We start from the raw sequence: 17,032 nt of genomic DNA, 5'->3' as shown, positions 1-17,032 counted from the left end.
TGGAAATTTCTGCTGTTAAATTAACACCCTTACAGCTTGGCAGTGTCTTTCCTTCTCTTTCCCTCCGGCGGAGCAGCGAGTGTGACGAGGGACACGTTGGCGCTGCGCAGGGTGGCCATGCTGGCAGAGTCAGGAAAGTGCCCGTGGGCACGAGACAGCCATGAAACCAATTTCTCTTCTCCCATTTGCTCTTCTCTCTCTCTCTCTCTCTCTCTCTCTCTCTCTTTCTCTCTCTCTCTCTCTCTGTCTCTCTCTTTCTCTGTCTCTCTCTCTCTCTCTCTCTCTCTCCCTCTCCCTCTCCATCTCTTTATCTCTCTCTTTTCAGATCAGTGGCTATCTCTCTGAGTCTAGAAGAAACTAAAAAAATCCTCATCACCTCACACCAGACCACAGACAGCCAGCCTCACACACACACACACACACACACACACACACACACACACACACACACACACACACACACACACACACCCTGCTTGCACCAGATTGTAGATGTAATTAATACGAACTCTACACTCTTTTCACAGCCGAGTTGTGGAAGTGGACGTGCTGCATACTAACACACAGAAACACAAGGTTTAAACTCACAATCCGACTCGAATTCACTCCAGAACTCAGCAGGGAAAGTGAATCGCATTCAGAGTCGAGTTACGCAACTGCTGAAGTTGATTCACTGAGTCATTCGTGTTCGGTGTATCAAAATCCACCTCATGTAGTTCAAGTCTTGTAGATTTCAGACCTTCAGTGAGAAATTACCAACTCCATGTGGTCTTTGAGGACAACTACCTCCTAATGGATACACAATTATCAGACTGTATCTGACTGTAGAAAGGACATTATACATAATAACACTCTCTGGTGTTTATAACAGTTTATAATCACACCCTTTGGTGTCACCCAAATGAGGATGAGGTTCACTTTTGAGTCTGGTTCCTTTCAAGGTTTCTTCCTCTTCCATCTAAGGGAGTTTTTCCTCACCACAGTCACCTCAGTCACCTCAGGCTTGTTCATTAGGGATAAATACAAACACGTTTATATATAGTACTTGTATTTTTTTAGTAGATTCACAGAAAGAACAAAAATTTTTGAGTTATATATCGTAGTAACTACGATAGCGCCGTAACTCCTCCACTTTATTTCCTACATATATACACAGTCTTGTTGTGTGTGTTGTTGTTTTTGTTTTTTTTTTGCTTTTTTTTCAAACACATCCATGTGTCTGAAGCTAAAAGACCTCAGGGCTCACGGATATGGCCCGCAGCAAGCCTGACGTGAGGAGCGTCAATCCTCTAGAGACGAGTCACTTCCTCTTTTCTTCCCTGCTTCCTTTACAGCCTTGATGTGTGCTAAGACATTCTCGATTCACAGTCCCAGGTAATCACCTGTGATTTTTTTTTTTGGGGGGGGGGGGGGTGTCATCTCTGGATTGATGTCTCTTTTCTGCAAGAGTGGCATTTCAAACCAAGTTTCAAGTTTTTACTTTTTTTTTTTTTTTTTTTTTTTTCTTATTTTCCTGATCCCTTTTGCGTAGGAAACTGCATGCACTTCATCCTGTTCTCATGAAATCCCTACTTAATGATTTAAGACTTTAATCCTCTAGCAGATGAGTCTGTTCAGCAACTTGTCCGTTTTATGCCGACTGGCTTCTCGTTATTCTCTCTTTTTTATTACTCGTGTTGTTTCTCAGGCTGCGTAGATCCTCATCCAAACCACAGGTGCCATGAACGTCTGACATCAAGGCAACTTTTTGGTTTGTTTGTTTAGATTTATAGCAGGTTTGGCTAAAATAGAGCTTGATGAAAGGGTTGCCAGGTATCAAAATCCCCTCTCACCGCAGATAAAATCTACAGATTTTCAATTCGGTAATTTTAACACATGCTTCACGTTTACTTTTAAGCTTAACTGCTCCTCAGTTTCTCTGAGAATTTTAAAAGCACATTTTCACTCTTTCCACCTTAAACAAAATCCCAGGAAATTTTCTGAAGTCAGTCTCAGAAGTAACAGTCGCAATAGCAGTAATAACAGGTTTTACATCAATCATTCTATTATTACAGCTCATTACGGTACAGAGAGGTTTAGACTCGGCCCGTATAGATGGATGGATGGATGGGTACATGGATGGGTAGATAGATATATAGATGGATGGATGGATGGATGGATGGATGGATGGATGGATGGATGGATAGATTGATGAATGGATGGGTAGATGGATGGATGGATGGATGGATGGATGGATAGATTGATGAATGGATGGGTAGATGGATGCATGGATAGATAGATAGATAGATAGATAGATAGATAGATAGATAGATAGATAGATAGATAGATAGATAGATAGATAGATAGATAGATGGGTGGATGGATTTCTAAATGGATGGATCGATGGATGGATTTCTAAATGGATGGATCGATGGATAGATATATGGATGGATGGATGGATGGATGGATGCATGGATATATATATATATATATATAGCTAAATGAATAGGTAGGTAGGTAGGTAGGTAGGTAGGTAGGTAGGTAGGTAGGTAGGTAGGTAGATAGATAGATAGATAGATAGATAGATAGATAGATAGATAGATAGATAGATAGATAGATAGATAGATAGATAGATAGATAGATACTTTATTAATCCTAAAGATGTTAATCTTACTTAGGAGTAAATTGTAAGCAGGAAGTTTGTGTGAGTGTGTGTGAGTGTGTGTGTGTGTGTGTGTGTGTGTGTGTGTGTGTGTGTGTGTGTGTGTGTGTGTGTGTGTGTGTGTGTGTGAGTGTGTGTGTGTTTGTAATTAATTGAACTGAACGAAGTGTAGAAAGGAAGCGTGTATCTACAGTATATCTGTGCAGTATTTGTTTGGTGTTTAGTGTTTGGTCCTTTAGGAAGGGGGCGTGGCTCTGAGTCCATTCAGTTTGACTTCCATCTTGATTATAGTAGATTTAAGCTTCATTAATGCTACGCTGTGTAAAGGTAAATAAAAATAATGAGAAAAATGAATGGGGTGTTTACTGAGAAAGGATTTGTATACAAGCTACAGTGGGTGAAGAATGAAGAATAGAAAGTTAGCTAAATAACACAATGGGCTTGTTATTTTAAGAGTACAGCGTTAATCCCGCTGGTAAATAGCGTGGTGTGAGTGAGATAATGGCAGCTGTTATTAGAAAATGATGGACTCCTCTTGGCATTGTGGTGTTCTCAGCTGTTATTTCCTGATATTGGAACACGTTATCTCTTACATAAAGCCCTGCGTTCTACACAATAGCATCCAAGACTCTGAGTCACGAAGAACCAGTTGTGTCCCGTGCGTCAGGAGAAAGGAATCATATCACGATTGCTTGGCGAAGTAGAAAAGGCGTTCGTTTCGGTTCGTTCTACTCGGTTCGGGTCTTCCTGACCGGATCGAGCAGAGGTGATAAAGTCAACTGGTTCTCATAGGGGAAAAAATTTGTACATTTGCAGCTTATTCGCATCACCTCCTGTATGTTATTGAACGGATATCGACACTGATATGTGATAAATATGTGGGGATGTAGTATCTTAGTGGTTAAGGCATTAGATAACCAATCAGAAGGTTGTAAGTTTGAATCTCAGGTCCACCAAGCTGCTACTGCTGGGCCCCTGAGCAAGGCCCTTAACCCTCAACTGCTCAGTTGTATAAAATGAGTCATGAAATTGTACGTGGCTCTGCAAAAGGGCGTCTGCCGAATGTCGTAAATGTAAATAATTTCATTTCACTTTGTCCCCTTATAACACAATCCAGTAAAAATGGCTTCTGTGTTCTCAGCATCATCAGGACTTTTATTTATTCTTTCTTATTATTTTTATATTATTTATTTATATTCCAAGCAAATACCTACATTTTTCTACTGCACTGTATGGGTGACTTTATGGAAACAGGATCCAGTCCCAAACGCAGGGATAGAAGAAAGAGGGGGGTTTTAAACGCCAGGGGGGGAAAAACCAATCAACCGAAATCAGGACCCAAGACCGCAGGTATAAATAGGGGAGGAAACGTAAGGAACAAGACGGGGACAAGAGGCGGGAACAAGATGGGGTTCGGGCGAAGCAAACACACATGTGAACACATTCATGACATTCTGCATTACTGTGTAACTTTGTGTGACTGGATTGGATACTAAAAGAATATTATTCATGTTCACTGAGTCTGTATCAGTCAACATACAAAATAAGGCAATAAAATAACAAAATCAGTCAATAAAAATATAATCACTTAATTATAATCATTATTATAATAATCAGTCATTAATAATAATAATAATAATAATAATAAACAAAATCTGTCATTGCAAAAGCAAAATCAATTAACAATAAATAAATAAATAAATAGTAACAAAAAAATCTGTCATCAAAAAAACAAATTCAGTCAATAATAATAATAATAATAATAATAATAACAAACAAAATCAGTCATGAAATATAATAATAATAATAATAATAGTAATAATAATAATAATAATAATAACAAACAAACTCAGTCATGGAATATAATAATAATAATAATAATAATAATAATAATAATAATAATAATAAACAAAATCAGTCAATAAACAAATTGCAAACAATCTAAAAAAACTAAATTTCAATATAAAATAAAAAAAACATTAACAAACAAAATCAGTCATTAAACAAACAGTCAGTAAAAATATCATTGAACAAAATTCAAAACTAACAATGTATTTCATCTAATATTTTTAAAATTTTGTATTATTTTTATACTCAAATCTACATTTTCACGATTATTATTTAGAGAATTACAAACAAGAGCTGATATATACTGTATATCGTATATGAGTACACATGCAGGTTCTCGCTAAAAGAAAATAATTGCGGGCGCTGCTGTCTTTCCACAGGCGCCGATGACCCTGAGCGCTCCGTTAGACCTTCTCCGCAGTTTAATGAGCTGTGACCTTCTTGTTAAGGAAGAAGAGGAGGTCACACTTCCATCATCTGACACTATTTTCTCGCAACATTGCGAGTTAATGTAGCCAGTCCTCTGTTTTACAAGCTTCCTGTTCTGTTCACTTAGGGTTCCATTAACCCACCTCCTTTTCTTTTTACAGCAGTGTACCTATAAAAAAATGTACCTGAAACTCCCAATATATCTTCCTCAATTACTAAGCAGCAGTAATGAGCAGCATGTCTTTATATAGCCTCGCAGAATACGAAATGAAGGTCAGAGCCATGAAACTTTATTTTATCATTTGTTTGACTTCCTGTTGTTGAATTTTCACCAAAACCTTGATCTTCGTTACAAAATTCGACAGAGAAACTCGTAGAAATCCAAAATTAGATTAGATTAGATTAGATTAGATTAGATTAGATTAGATTCAACTTTATTGTCATTGAGCAATAGAGCCAATGACATACAGTTAGCATCTAACCAGAAGTGCATAGATGGCTTATTTACAAGTGGCAGGGTACGAGGTTATACAGAAGGTGTAGTAATATGTACATGTAACTGAATAATTGTCAGTTACGCTGGGAATAAAAATGGACCCGACTGCAGGATAGCTAAAATAAACGGGGATTTATTAACAAAACAAAACACGAAACAGGACAACGACAAAAAACCAGACATGAAGACAATAGGATTCGGCGCCGCACAAGGCAACGCGGCTCAACTAAATAGTACTAATAATCGTGACACGTGAGGGACAGGTATGCAGAGGCTGGGAGGAAAAGACAAGGGCGGGGCAGACGCGTAAAAACAGAACATAAACAAAAGGCACATGGCCAAAGTCCGGGCTGAGTCCTGACAATAATGGTAAATATAGTGTGGTTTTTATATAAGTATGTTACAGTATGAAGTGGTATGACAGATATAGCTGTACAAAAGGAATGTATACATCTATCTATCTATCTATCTATCTATCTATCTATCTATCTATCTATCTATCTATCTATCTATCTATCTATCTATCTACACACACATACATACATACAGTATACACAGAATAAACAGAATAAATATGGATGGACATACAGAAGTGTAATGAAATTACATCTTATTCTCCATTATTATTATAGAGGTGTGTATCAGGGATCGTATGGTGTTATGTATGTTATGAAGTATGTTATAAAGTGTGCCTATAATGCACTATAAATAATGGATAGACAGAACTTGTAAGGTTTGCGTGGAAAATTTGCGTGGAAGCTGATCAACTCTCAAAACACTTTTAGGAACCTTTTTATTTATTCACTTATGGATATAAATGTCTTAGCTCTAAATTCTACTCTTGATTTTCATCTTTACTCTTTATTTTGTTTCCCGCTGCGTCTTTGTCAGGTCTTCACTCCGTGCCGTCCTTAATCAAGCCTGGAATTCTTAACACTGACTTTATTTACTGACAGAACAGCTGTATTATTTTCTCTGCATGCGTCTTCACAGCCACATCACCCAGGGGAAGAAGATCTGTCTGAAGATTGTGTCCTGAATACATATTAATACTAGAGGTCACGCGTTCCCACGCTAGCTTCGGTTATTGACTCGGGGAATTAAAGCGATTGTAGGAGAGCGAGGTGTTCGTTTGGAAGACGATCTGGGCACAAAGTGTGGTGGAAATGATCGAGGGCGACGTTTATGTCGACGTTATACATGCAGTATAACGTTCCAAGCTTTATCCTGTGTATTAGTGTTATGTATTACAGAGATCAGCCGTACCCAAATTCTGATTTATTTATTTTTTTATATTTATTTATAGATTATAGTTAACCATGACTCATTATAAAAAAAAAGAAAAAAAATATTCTTATTCTTATTCATAATTTTTTATTAATTTATTTTTTCTTTTTTTTTTCTACATTTATTTTCTATAAATAAATAAATAAATAAATAAATAGATTAACTAATTAACTTGTTTATTTATTTGTTTATTTATTGAAATTTCTATGCCTGTCGTGTTTGTGTGTAGACCAGTGGTTAAGGTGTTGGGCTACCAGTTGGAAGGTTGTGAGTTCGATTCCTACGTCCACCAAGCTGCCACTGTTGGGCCCCTGAGCAAGGCCCTTAACCCTCAATTGCTCAGTTGTATAAAAATGAGATAAAAAATGTAAGTCGCTCTGGATAAGGGCATGTGCTAAATGCTGTGTGTGTGTGTGTGTGTGTGTTTCTACTCTATTTAATTAAATGTATAAAGGAGAGATGTTTCTTTTCTTTCTCAAACATTGTTAGTGGCGACTCCATGGTTAGTCACACAGAACCGATCGAACCTTCATTCTTTTGCTTAGAAAACAGAGTTTGAATTAAAATATGCAGAATCAGAAATTCCACTTAAAATGAACATTTTTGAGATTTTGACTCTTGAAAAGTGTTTAGATTAAAATCAAACTATGAAGAGTAAGAAGTGCAGTTTTTATGCGAATGTGATATTTTTGCTCCGATCTCTTAACGTGCGGCTGAAATCCGGTAACGTAAAGTACGGCCGCAAATACAGGAGTTCTATCCGGAGGTGATATTTAACTACCAAACACCGCCGACTCGTTTGCTCTCGGTTTATTTGCATCACCCGAACGTGAAGCCGATCTCCATGATAACTCAAATCCGGTGACAAAACACATGCTGCAGTTTTTCTCACCTGCAGTGTAACGACGTGTTGTTGCTCTGTCGCCTGTCTAATTTACGCCGGGTCGCCCCTCAGGCACAATGTGCTTACTCCGTGTCTGAGCAAAACAGTGGAGCACTACATTAACTATCGATTCCTCTCTCTTTACGGGTCCTTTCACACTCACAATAAGAATGTATTGGATTTCTTTCCCTCTGCAGGACTCCTCGTTAGGGCTGTGTGGTGGAGAACTCGGCTCAGACGTCGTCGCGTCGTCTCGGACAGATTTAATAAGCTTAAGATTATCTCCAGATCATCTCACTAACATATTGGGTGAAGATGGGAGGAAGATCAAACCCCTTATCCTTATCGTCCTATATATTTTCTCCTGGACACGTCCATGAGATGAGAGTTATTACGATGCACTAGATGTCTGCTACGATTCCTCCGTATTAGCGATGCCGTAATGTTAAGTCGATCTCTTTCTTTTCTTTCTTTCCTAGTACTTTTTGGCCAGTTTATGTTCTTTCAAACCACCTCCAACGACGTGGTGGACATCTACGATGGCCCTTCTTCTGATTCTCCTCTTCTGACCTCTATCTATGGCTCCCATTCAGGTAACTGTAGCACTTCTTTTAACTTTGTCTTTAATTGTTAGCATAAAACGAAGAGGGGGCTGATTTATTTATTTATTTATTTTTGGTGTTCTCATTTTAATTATTCCCTCTATAAGGAGAGCCGCTGCCCCTGAGTGCTGGAAATGAAATCACCATAAAGTTCACAGCAGAAGGTCCGAACACCGCCAAAGGCTTCCATTTTGTCTACCAAGGTAAATTACTAAAGCTGTGTTCTGGTGCCTGATGCTTATTGTTCGGTTTCTAAAGGAAATACAGACACCGAGACACTCACACGAGAAAAATAGAGTGAAATGGAATAAAAACTGATTAGAAAAACACTAAATTAAAAATAATTCCAAAAAAAAAAACTACAGACAATTTACCAGAGATGCCAATCAACCTACCATGCATGTCTTTGGACCGGGGGAGGAAACCGGAGTACCCGGAGGAAACCCCCGAGGCACGGGGAGAACATGCAAACTCCACACACACAAGGTGGAGGTGGGAATCGAACCCCCGACCCTGGAGGTGTGAGGCGAACATGCTAACCACTAATACAATATAAAATAACTATAAATAAAAGTAATACAATTTATAAGTAAAATAATGCTTATTTTATAAATACACAATTCAATGACCCTCGGTGCTTGGACCCACTCATCGCTGCTTCAACATTTTTCTCCCCAGCCGTACCCAGGACCAGCGCTTCCCAGTGCAGTTCGGTCCCCGAGCCTCGCTACGGAAAGCGGATCGGAAGCGATTTTGGACTCGGCGCCGTCGTGCTGTTTGCATGTAACCCGGGTTACGTGCTCCACGGTGCCATCGCCATCCGGTGCGAGTCGGTGCCCAGCAGTCTGGCCCAGTGGAACGGCTCAGTGCCTTTATGCACAGGTATGTGTGCGATTCTTCCTCTTTATCGTTACTGCTGAAGCGGCGCATGAGCTCGAGAGGTTTAATGCAAAAAAAAAAATTCACTACAACCACCTTTGTGTGATCTGAGGGAAAAAAACAGCAAAGTCTTTGTAAGGCTCCGAGAATCGATTTTATCCTTGTGTGAATTCAATTTGATGAAAATGTCCCCATGCTGCTGACAGGGTTTACTTTCTCTCCAGCTCGTTCTTCTGTCATTGACGTAAAATATACGCATCGTTTTGTTTTGTTTTACTTTGCTGTTTTTTTTTTCCATGGCACAGATCCATTATTAATCTAAACTGAAGTGGAATTCATTCATTTTTTGTATCATTGTGTTATTTTCTTAAGCGTTATAGTCTTGGCTCTGACTCTATTCAGATAAATCTTCCATTAATGAACAAAATCGCCACCTATTAAACTCAACTTAGTATAAAAATAGACATAAAAATGTCATTTATACGAGAAAATGTTAAGATGAGAAAATGCACGGAGATGTTTTTTTTTTCCCTTAACCGTTTAATTAAATCTGTGAATGTTTAATTAAAACAACTCTGTAGGCACCAAAACATTAGTTTCATCATTTAAAACACTTTAAATTCTAATACAAAGAGAAAATAGAGAAAACTCTAAAATTAAAAAAAAATCTATTATAATTTAATATTATAAAATATTAGAAATTATAAATCTCATTATAAAAATGAAAAAAAAAATCCCTTTTTTTCAGCTATGTAAAGATAAAAATAATATTTAAAAAAATCAGATTTTGTATGGAAAACAGCATGTATAAATAAATAATTAATTAAATAAATAAATAAAAAGATTTGTTCTTAAGTTAAGAAAGAAAGAAAGAAAGAAAGAAAGAAAGAAAGAAAGAAAGAAAGAAAGAAAGAAAGAAACTAAGAGTTCAAAGGAAAACATACTTTGCCGTCTTGTTTTATTATTATTATTATTATTATTATTATTATTATTATTATTATTATTATTATTATAATTTTCTTGACTTTTTCTTGCTTTAATCCTGTTTTAATGCGCTAAAGAAAACGATGCAGATGAAACAGAGTCACTGATTCGACTCGCATTCAGATTCGGAGAATTAATTGAATTGAATTGAAGTTCTTTGCCAGGGGAGCGATTAAAGGATAAGCCGAGCGCGCACAATCCTGCTACACATACAGCTCACTTTTATTCATTTCATCTATAAAAAAAAAAAATCAGGTCTTATTAAGACGTGTCTCCTGAACTGGGCTGAATTTCCCTGGACCTTCTCCATGTACCCTGTGCTACGTCACTGCGGAGTCTGCGCTTTACTCTCTCACGTTGTTTTGTACGGTCACGACAAAAAAAGTATTATTAAAAATATTTTTTTTATTAGAAATATTCAAGCTACATTTTTTTCATTCAAATTGCTTCATTTTCTTGAGCAGGATAACTAACGTGTTTTCGGACTCGCTGCACGTCTGCCTCAATTTAATTAATTTAATTTTTACTCTAATTTTGTTTTCATTCATTCATTCATTCATTCATCTTCTACCGCTTATCCGAACTTCTCGGGTCACGGGGAGCCTGTGCCTATCTCAGGCGTCATCGGGCATCGAGGCAGGATACACCCTGGACAAAGTGCCAACCCATCACAGGGCACACACACACTCTCATTCACTCACACACTACGGACAATTTTCCAGAGATGCCAATCAACCTAACATGCATGTCTTTGGACCGGGGGAGGAAACCGGAGTACCCGGAGGAAACCCCCGAGGCGCGGGGAGAACATGCAAACTCCACACACACAAGGTGGAGGCGGGAATCGAACCCCCAACCCTGGAGGTGTGAGGCGAACGTGCTAACCACTAAGCCACCGTACCCCCTGATTTTGTTTTATTACATAAAAAATACAAAGGTCCATAAAGAGTCACAGATTTGAGTCTGATTCACAATCGTCGACTTTGTTTAATTGCTCCGTTATTCAGCGGCTTAGAGAATAGCACATGATCCAGCACGAGCTCTTAGTGTATGTTATTTATAGGGTCGCGACCAATCAAGAATTATTATGACCATATTTACGTTTGACCTCAAAATATTCAGTGGTGTTTGTTTGCTTTTCACTGGATCCTGTAACCTTCTCCTGTTTGTGCTCTGTTGTAAAAGCTTAGATCTCAGTGAACTACCAGCTCGTCAGGTGCAGTGTGTGTGTGTGTGTGTGTGTGTGTGTGTGTGTGTGTGTGTCACATTCATACGTGTGTGTGTGTGTGGGTTAAGAGGGTTGCTATTGGAAACCACGCTGCATGCTTTCTTCCCCTCTAGCTGCTCGTCTTCACAGAAAATGTACCAGATTCAAACGTTTTAGATCATTTCTCCAGTCTGAAGGCGTTGATTCGTTTCCTCTAACAGCAGCTCTGACACTAGTTGTTGTTACTATAGTAACAGATGATGAGATATACTACTGTATAATGACTAATAATAAACGCTTTATAGGATGTCGTTAGTTTGGGGAAAATGATTCTATTTCATACACAACGGTTTTGTAAGGAGTCTCCGGCATCTAATACTTTACAAGCAAAGAAAAATTGATTATTTATTTATTTATTTATTTATTTATTTATTTATTTATAGAAATAATTTATTTAGGGCGCACGGTGGCTTAGCGGTTAGCACGTTTGCCTCACACCACCAGGGTTGGGGGTTTGATTCCCGCCTCCGCCTTGTGTGTGTGGAGTTTGCATGTTCTCCCCGTGCCTCGGGGGTTTCCTCCGGGTACTCCGGTTTCCTCCCCCGGTCCAAAGACATGCATGGTAGGTTGATTGGCATCTCTGGAAAATTGTCCGTAGTGTCTGAGTGTGTCAGTGTGTTGGATTACCGCTCGGAAGGTCATGAGTTCAAATCCCCGGTCCACCAAGCTGCCACTGCTGGGCCTCAATTTCTCAGTTGTATGAATTGGATAAAAATAATGATGTCATTTGGTAATAAATGATATAAATAAAATCAGAATCAGCTTTATTGCCAGGCATGTTTTCACATGCGAGGAATTTGTTTTAGTGCCAGAAGCCAGAAGCTCCACAGTGTAACAGACTGACATATAGAGTATAGACGAAATTGTATGTACACATTTGCAAGTGTGAGTATTGTGCGATTGTAGTATACAATATATACGATTTGTATGTACACACGTGCTTTTGTGCAGTAAACAATAAACATTTAGACAATATGTATGTACAAATGTGAAAGTGACGTGACATACGGCTAAGTTCGGTGACCCATACTCAGAATTTGTTCTCTGCATTTAACCCATCCAAAGTGCACACACACACACAGCAGTGAACACACAGCCGGAGCAGTGGGCAGCCATTTATGCTGCGGCGCCCGGGGAGCTGTTGGGGGGTTCGGTGCCTTGCTCAAGGGCACCTCAGTCTTGGCCGGCCCGAGACTCGAACCCACAACCATAGGATTACGAATCAGACTCTCTAACCATTAGGCCACGATTTGCCCAATTGTGCAATTGAGGTATACATAGTACAAATACTAGGTGTTGTGTGTTCCATGGTGTTAATTGTTCATCAAATGGATTGTTTGAGGGAAGAAACTGTTCCTATGTCTGGTCGTCCGGATTAATTTATATTTTACATTTATGGCATTTAGCAGACACCCTTATCCAGAGTGACTTACAACTGAGCAACTGAGGGTTAAATGCCTTGCTCAGGGGCCCAGTAGCTTGAGGCAGCTTGGTGGACCCAGAGTTCGAACCCATGACCTTCCATGACACCTTAACCACTGAGCTACCACATCCCCATAACCGCAGAGCCCCAGGTGTTTTAGCGCAGCTCTACAATTCTGTCTTCTTCTCTGCTAGTAAATTAGTCGTATACTTTCAGCCGGACAACACGAGCGGTCACTACGGATCTGCTAATGACACACGATAGATAATTAGGTGTGCTGGATTTAATTAATGACAACAGAGTGTCATCAGCTGCAAGCGCCATCCCCGGTTAGATCATTATGTCCTGCTGGTTATTAACAAACAGGTGAAGCTAAGCGCTTTGAGAGAGCAGAGCTGGAAAGCGAAGGCTTCTCAGTGAAGCGATGCGATGCGGTATTCTGGAGTCACGCCGGCGTTTCTCTCGTACCGCTGCTGCTGCTGCTGCTGGTTAATGATGACATTAACGTGGCTGGAAGCCTTTCTGATTATCATGGGAACACGCTGGAGCACGCACTTCACCGGTGGAATATAGATGCTCTGGAAACTGCAGTGCGCTGAATAATAGCATTGATTTGGCCGTGTAAGAACAGCGGCACGGAAAAAAAGGGAATTAAATAATGCGGAGCTGCAAAGGGGATTGCTTTTGTTGCCGAGTTTTTTGTCTCACAAGATTTTTTTTTTTTTTTGTAATTCCAGCCAAATGATTAAAAAAGTAGATTCAAATAAATAAATAAATAAATAAATAAATAAATAAATAAAATGGAATGAATAAACAAACAAACAAACAAACAAACAAATAAATAAATAACCTTCCAATCATCTGTTTATATTGGAATATTTTACATCTGCGTCACGGGGCAAACCTTTTTTTTTCTTCTTCTTCCTCGTCTTCTGCTTGTTTTTGTTTAGATTTCTTTCTCCCAGGATAATAATTTTTCATAAATTTGCATTAAACACTCAGATCCTCCCCTTGCTGTGAACATACACATGTGAGAGTAAATAAAAACAGAATCATTTTCTCTTTTCCTCGCTTATGACATCTATTGAACACTAATGGCCTCTAGTGACCTCTAATGACCTCTAATGGTATCTATTGAACACTAATGGCCTCTAGTGACCTCTAATGACCTCTAATGGTATCTATTGAACACTAATGGCCTCTAGTGACCTCTAATGACCTCTAATGGTATCTATTGAACACTAATGGCCTCTAGTGACCTCTAATGACCTCTAATGGTATCTATTGAACACTAATGGCCTCTAGTGACCTCTAATGACCTCTAATGGTATCTATTGATCACTAATGGCCTCTAGTGACCTCTAATGACCTCTAATGGTATCTATTGAACACTAATGGCCTCTAGTGACCTCTAATGACCTCTAATGTTATCTATTGAACACTAATGACTTCTAGTGACCTCTAATGACCTCTAATGGTATCTATTGATCACTAATGGCCTCTAGTGACCTCTAATGGTATCTATTGATCACTAATGGCCTCTAGTGACCTCTAATGGTATCTATTGAACACTAATGGCCTCTAGTGACCTCTAATGGTATCTATTGATCACTAATGGCCTCTAGTGACCTCTAATGACCTCTAGTGGTATCTATTGAACACTAATGGCCTCTAGTGACCTCTAATGACCTCTAATGGTATCTATTGAACACTAATGACCTCTAGTGACCTCTGATGACATAGGTTGATCAGTAATGACCTCTAATGACCTCTAATGTCATCTATTGAACACTAATGGCCTCTAGTGACCTCTAATGACCTCTAATGTTATCTATTGAACACTAATGACTTCTAGTGACCTCTAATGACATAGGTTGATCAGTAATGACCTCTAATGACCTCTAATGTCATCTATTGAACACTAATGGCCTCTAGTGACCTCTAATGACCTCTAATGTTATCTATTGAACACTAATGACCTCTAGTGACCTCTAATGACATAGGTTGATCAGTAGTGACCTCTAATGACCTCTAATGTTATCTATTGAACACTAATGACCTCTCGTGACCTCTAATGTCCTCCCGTGACCTCTAATGTCCTCCCGTGACCTCTAATGACCTCTAATGACATCTATTGAACACTAATGACCTCTAGTGACCTCTAATGACCTGTAATGACATCTATTGAACACTAATGTCCTCTAGTGACCTCTAATGACATATGTTGATGAGTAATGACCTCTACTAACATCAAGCAACCTAATATCACTAATGAATTCTAATGGCCACTAATGACATCTATTATGCACTTATGACCTCTGGTGACCTCTAATGACCACTAATGAAATCTATTATGCACTTATGACCTCTGGTGACCTCTAATGGCACATAAACCCCTAGTGACATATATTTACTACTAATGACCCCAAGTGACCACTAATGACTTCTACTAACATCTCTTGACCACTGTTAATCTCACATGACCTCTAATTACAATCTGTGACCTTTAATGTCCTCTATTAACCTCTGATAACCTCTATTAACTCATAATGACATCTGTTCTGCACTAATGACCTCAATTATTCTCCAATGACATCTGTAGACCACTGATGACCTATAAATACCCCTAAAAGCTTCTGGAAACCTGATCACTAATAACCAATAGTGTCCTCTAATTGTGTCTCTTGACCACTTACAGCAACAAATGTCCTTCAGACTCGACCTTCAAACCCTAATATCCAATAACACAATTGGCAATAATGATCTAATTGAATTATTTCTATCAGTATAAGAAGAATAAAACAGTACCGGATGTGCGGCTAGAGGAAAAAAGCTCAGTGTCACGACTTTAACCACACGTCTCTAAGTGATTTATTCCTTTCCTAATCAACACTCCTGAAAGTCACTCCATTGACTTGGAGTTTAAGCTTTTTTTCAGTTCCCCAGGGATTGAAATCCAGCATGCAAAAGCAGCAGGTTGAATCCATTCTAAGACGTGACTGAATGAGAGAAAATGACGAATTCCTAATGTGTTTTATGTAGATCAGACTCAGGCCTTTAGAAAAATAAAAGAAGAAGAAGAAGAAGAAGAAGAAGAAGAAGAAGAAGAAGAAGAAGCCAAGCCTCGAATTTACTCATGCACTCCAGGATGATAGCGGCGTACGTGAAGGATGAAAAAGTAGCTTTTGACTAATAGCCGGTCCAAAGTCGCATTAATATCAGGGTACTTTCTCTAGCTCTTAGAGACGCCGAGCCTTCAGCCGAGTTTTTTTTATAGCCTGAGAGAGATTAGTTAGAGAGTGCTGAAGAAATCTTGGTGTACAAATACATAACCATCTAATGGAAGATCCTTCCGAAGTACTGTGTGAAGCTAAATAACTAAACGCGACCTCGTAGACTTTTAACTCCGAACGAAGGAAAATTGGCGTCAGATTGCAGTGAAACGGGAGTAAATTTTCCTCCTGAGTGCTACAGTATCTGAAGTACTCTTGAGCTTCTCTGAAGTTTGAAGAGCTTCTTACATGTGAAATAGTCCCCTGGGTCCTAGTAACCGCCGGCGAAACAGAATCCTGGGTTGTGTAGTTAGAGGTTTCACACTGTACCTGGGTTTAACACCGAATCCTCATGTTTGAATGACGTCATGTTTCACACTGTACATTCCTGAACCCCGGATTTGCCCCACCTTCTTATTTGCATATTCACGTTTCAACAACCCTGATTGGATAAGTAACAGTAGTAAGAAGTAAGAGTACTAAGTATTGTGAGCGTTAGAAGACAATAACCCGGGATTTAGCGCAGTGTGAAATGTCATTGAACATGTCATACTGTTACTAATGAAACAGCAAAGAAATCGATTCTGTGTTTGTGTGTGTGTGTGTGTGTGTGTGTGTGTGTGTGTGTGTGTGTGTGTGTGTGTGTGTGTGTGTGTGTGTCAGTTCCATGTGGAGGTGTCCTTACAGCACGCCGAGGAACCATCCTGTCTCCCGGTTACCCCGAACCTTACAATAATCACCTCAACTGCGTCTGGAAAGTCTTTGTTCCGGAAGGAGCCGGAATTCAAGTACGTAAGAAAATAAACCAGTCTGTGTTACGACGTTCCGGGAAAATAATCAACAGTGAACTGACGAAGAGTTCACTTTATAAGAGTCGATTCTGATCGGTCAGAAAGTGATTCGTTTTTTTTTTTCACATTGTTTTAGTTTCTGTTACAAAAAACCGAATCACTTTCTGACCAATCAGAACTCTTCGTTAGTTTATGTTTAGTTCATGCTTTAACCTCCTCATTAGTTCATA

General features: G+C 39.0%; 1 protein-coding gene across 1 annotated transcript in view; it reads left to right on the top strand.

Annotated features, from left to right (window-relative positions):
- The window catches only part of csmd3a (CUB and Sushi multiple domains 3a), a 252,962-nt gene that overhangs the window by 145,151 nt on the left and 90,779 nt on the right, over window positions 1-17,032 (top strand). Inside the window, exons 31-34 of the mRNA XM_047808368.1 lie at window positions 8,064-8,177; window positions 8,294-8,389; window positions 8,865-9,068; window positions 16,675-16,799. Of these exons, the coding sequence (XP_047664324.1) occupies window positions 8,064-8,177; window positions 8,294-8,389; window positions 8,865-9,068; window positions 16,675-16,799 (539 nt within the window). The remainder of the gene's footprint in view (window positions 1-8,063; window positions 8,178-8,293; window positions 8,390-8,864; window positions 9,069-16,674; window positions 16,800-17,032) is intronic.

The sequence above is a fragment of the Tachysurus fulvidraco genome, chromosome 25, assembly GCF_022655615.1.
Source record: "Tachysurus fulvidraco isolate hzauxx_2018 chromosome 25, HZAU_PFXX_2.0, whole genome shotgun sequence".
Lineage (NCBI taxonomy): Eukaryota > Metazoa > Chordata > Actinopteri > Siluriformes > Bagridae > Tachysurus > Tachysurus fulvidraco.
Note: the sequence above shows the minus strand (reverse complement) of the source record. Positions and strands in the feature narration are given on the sequence as shown.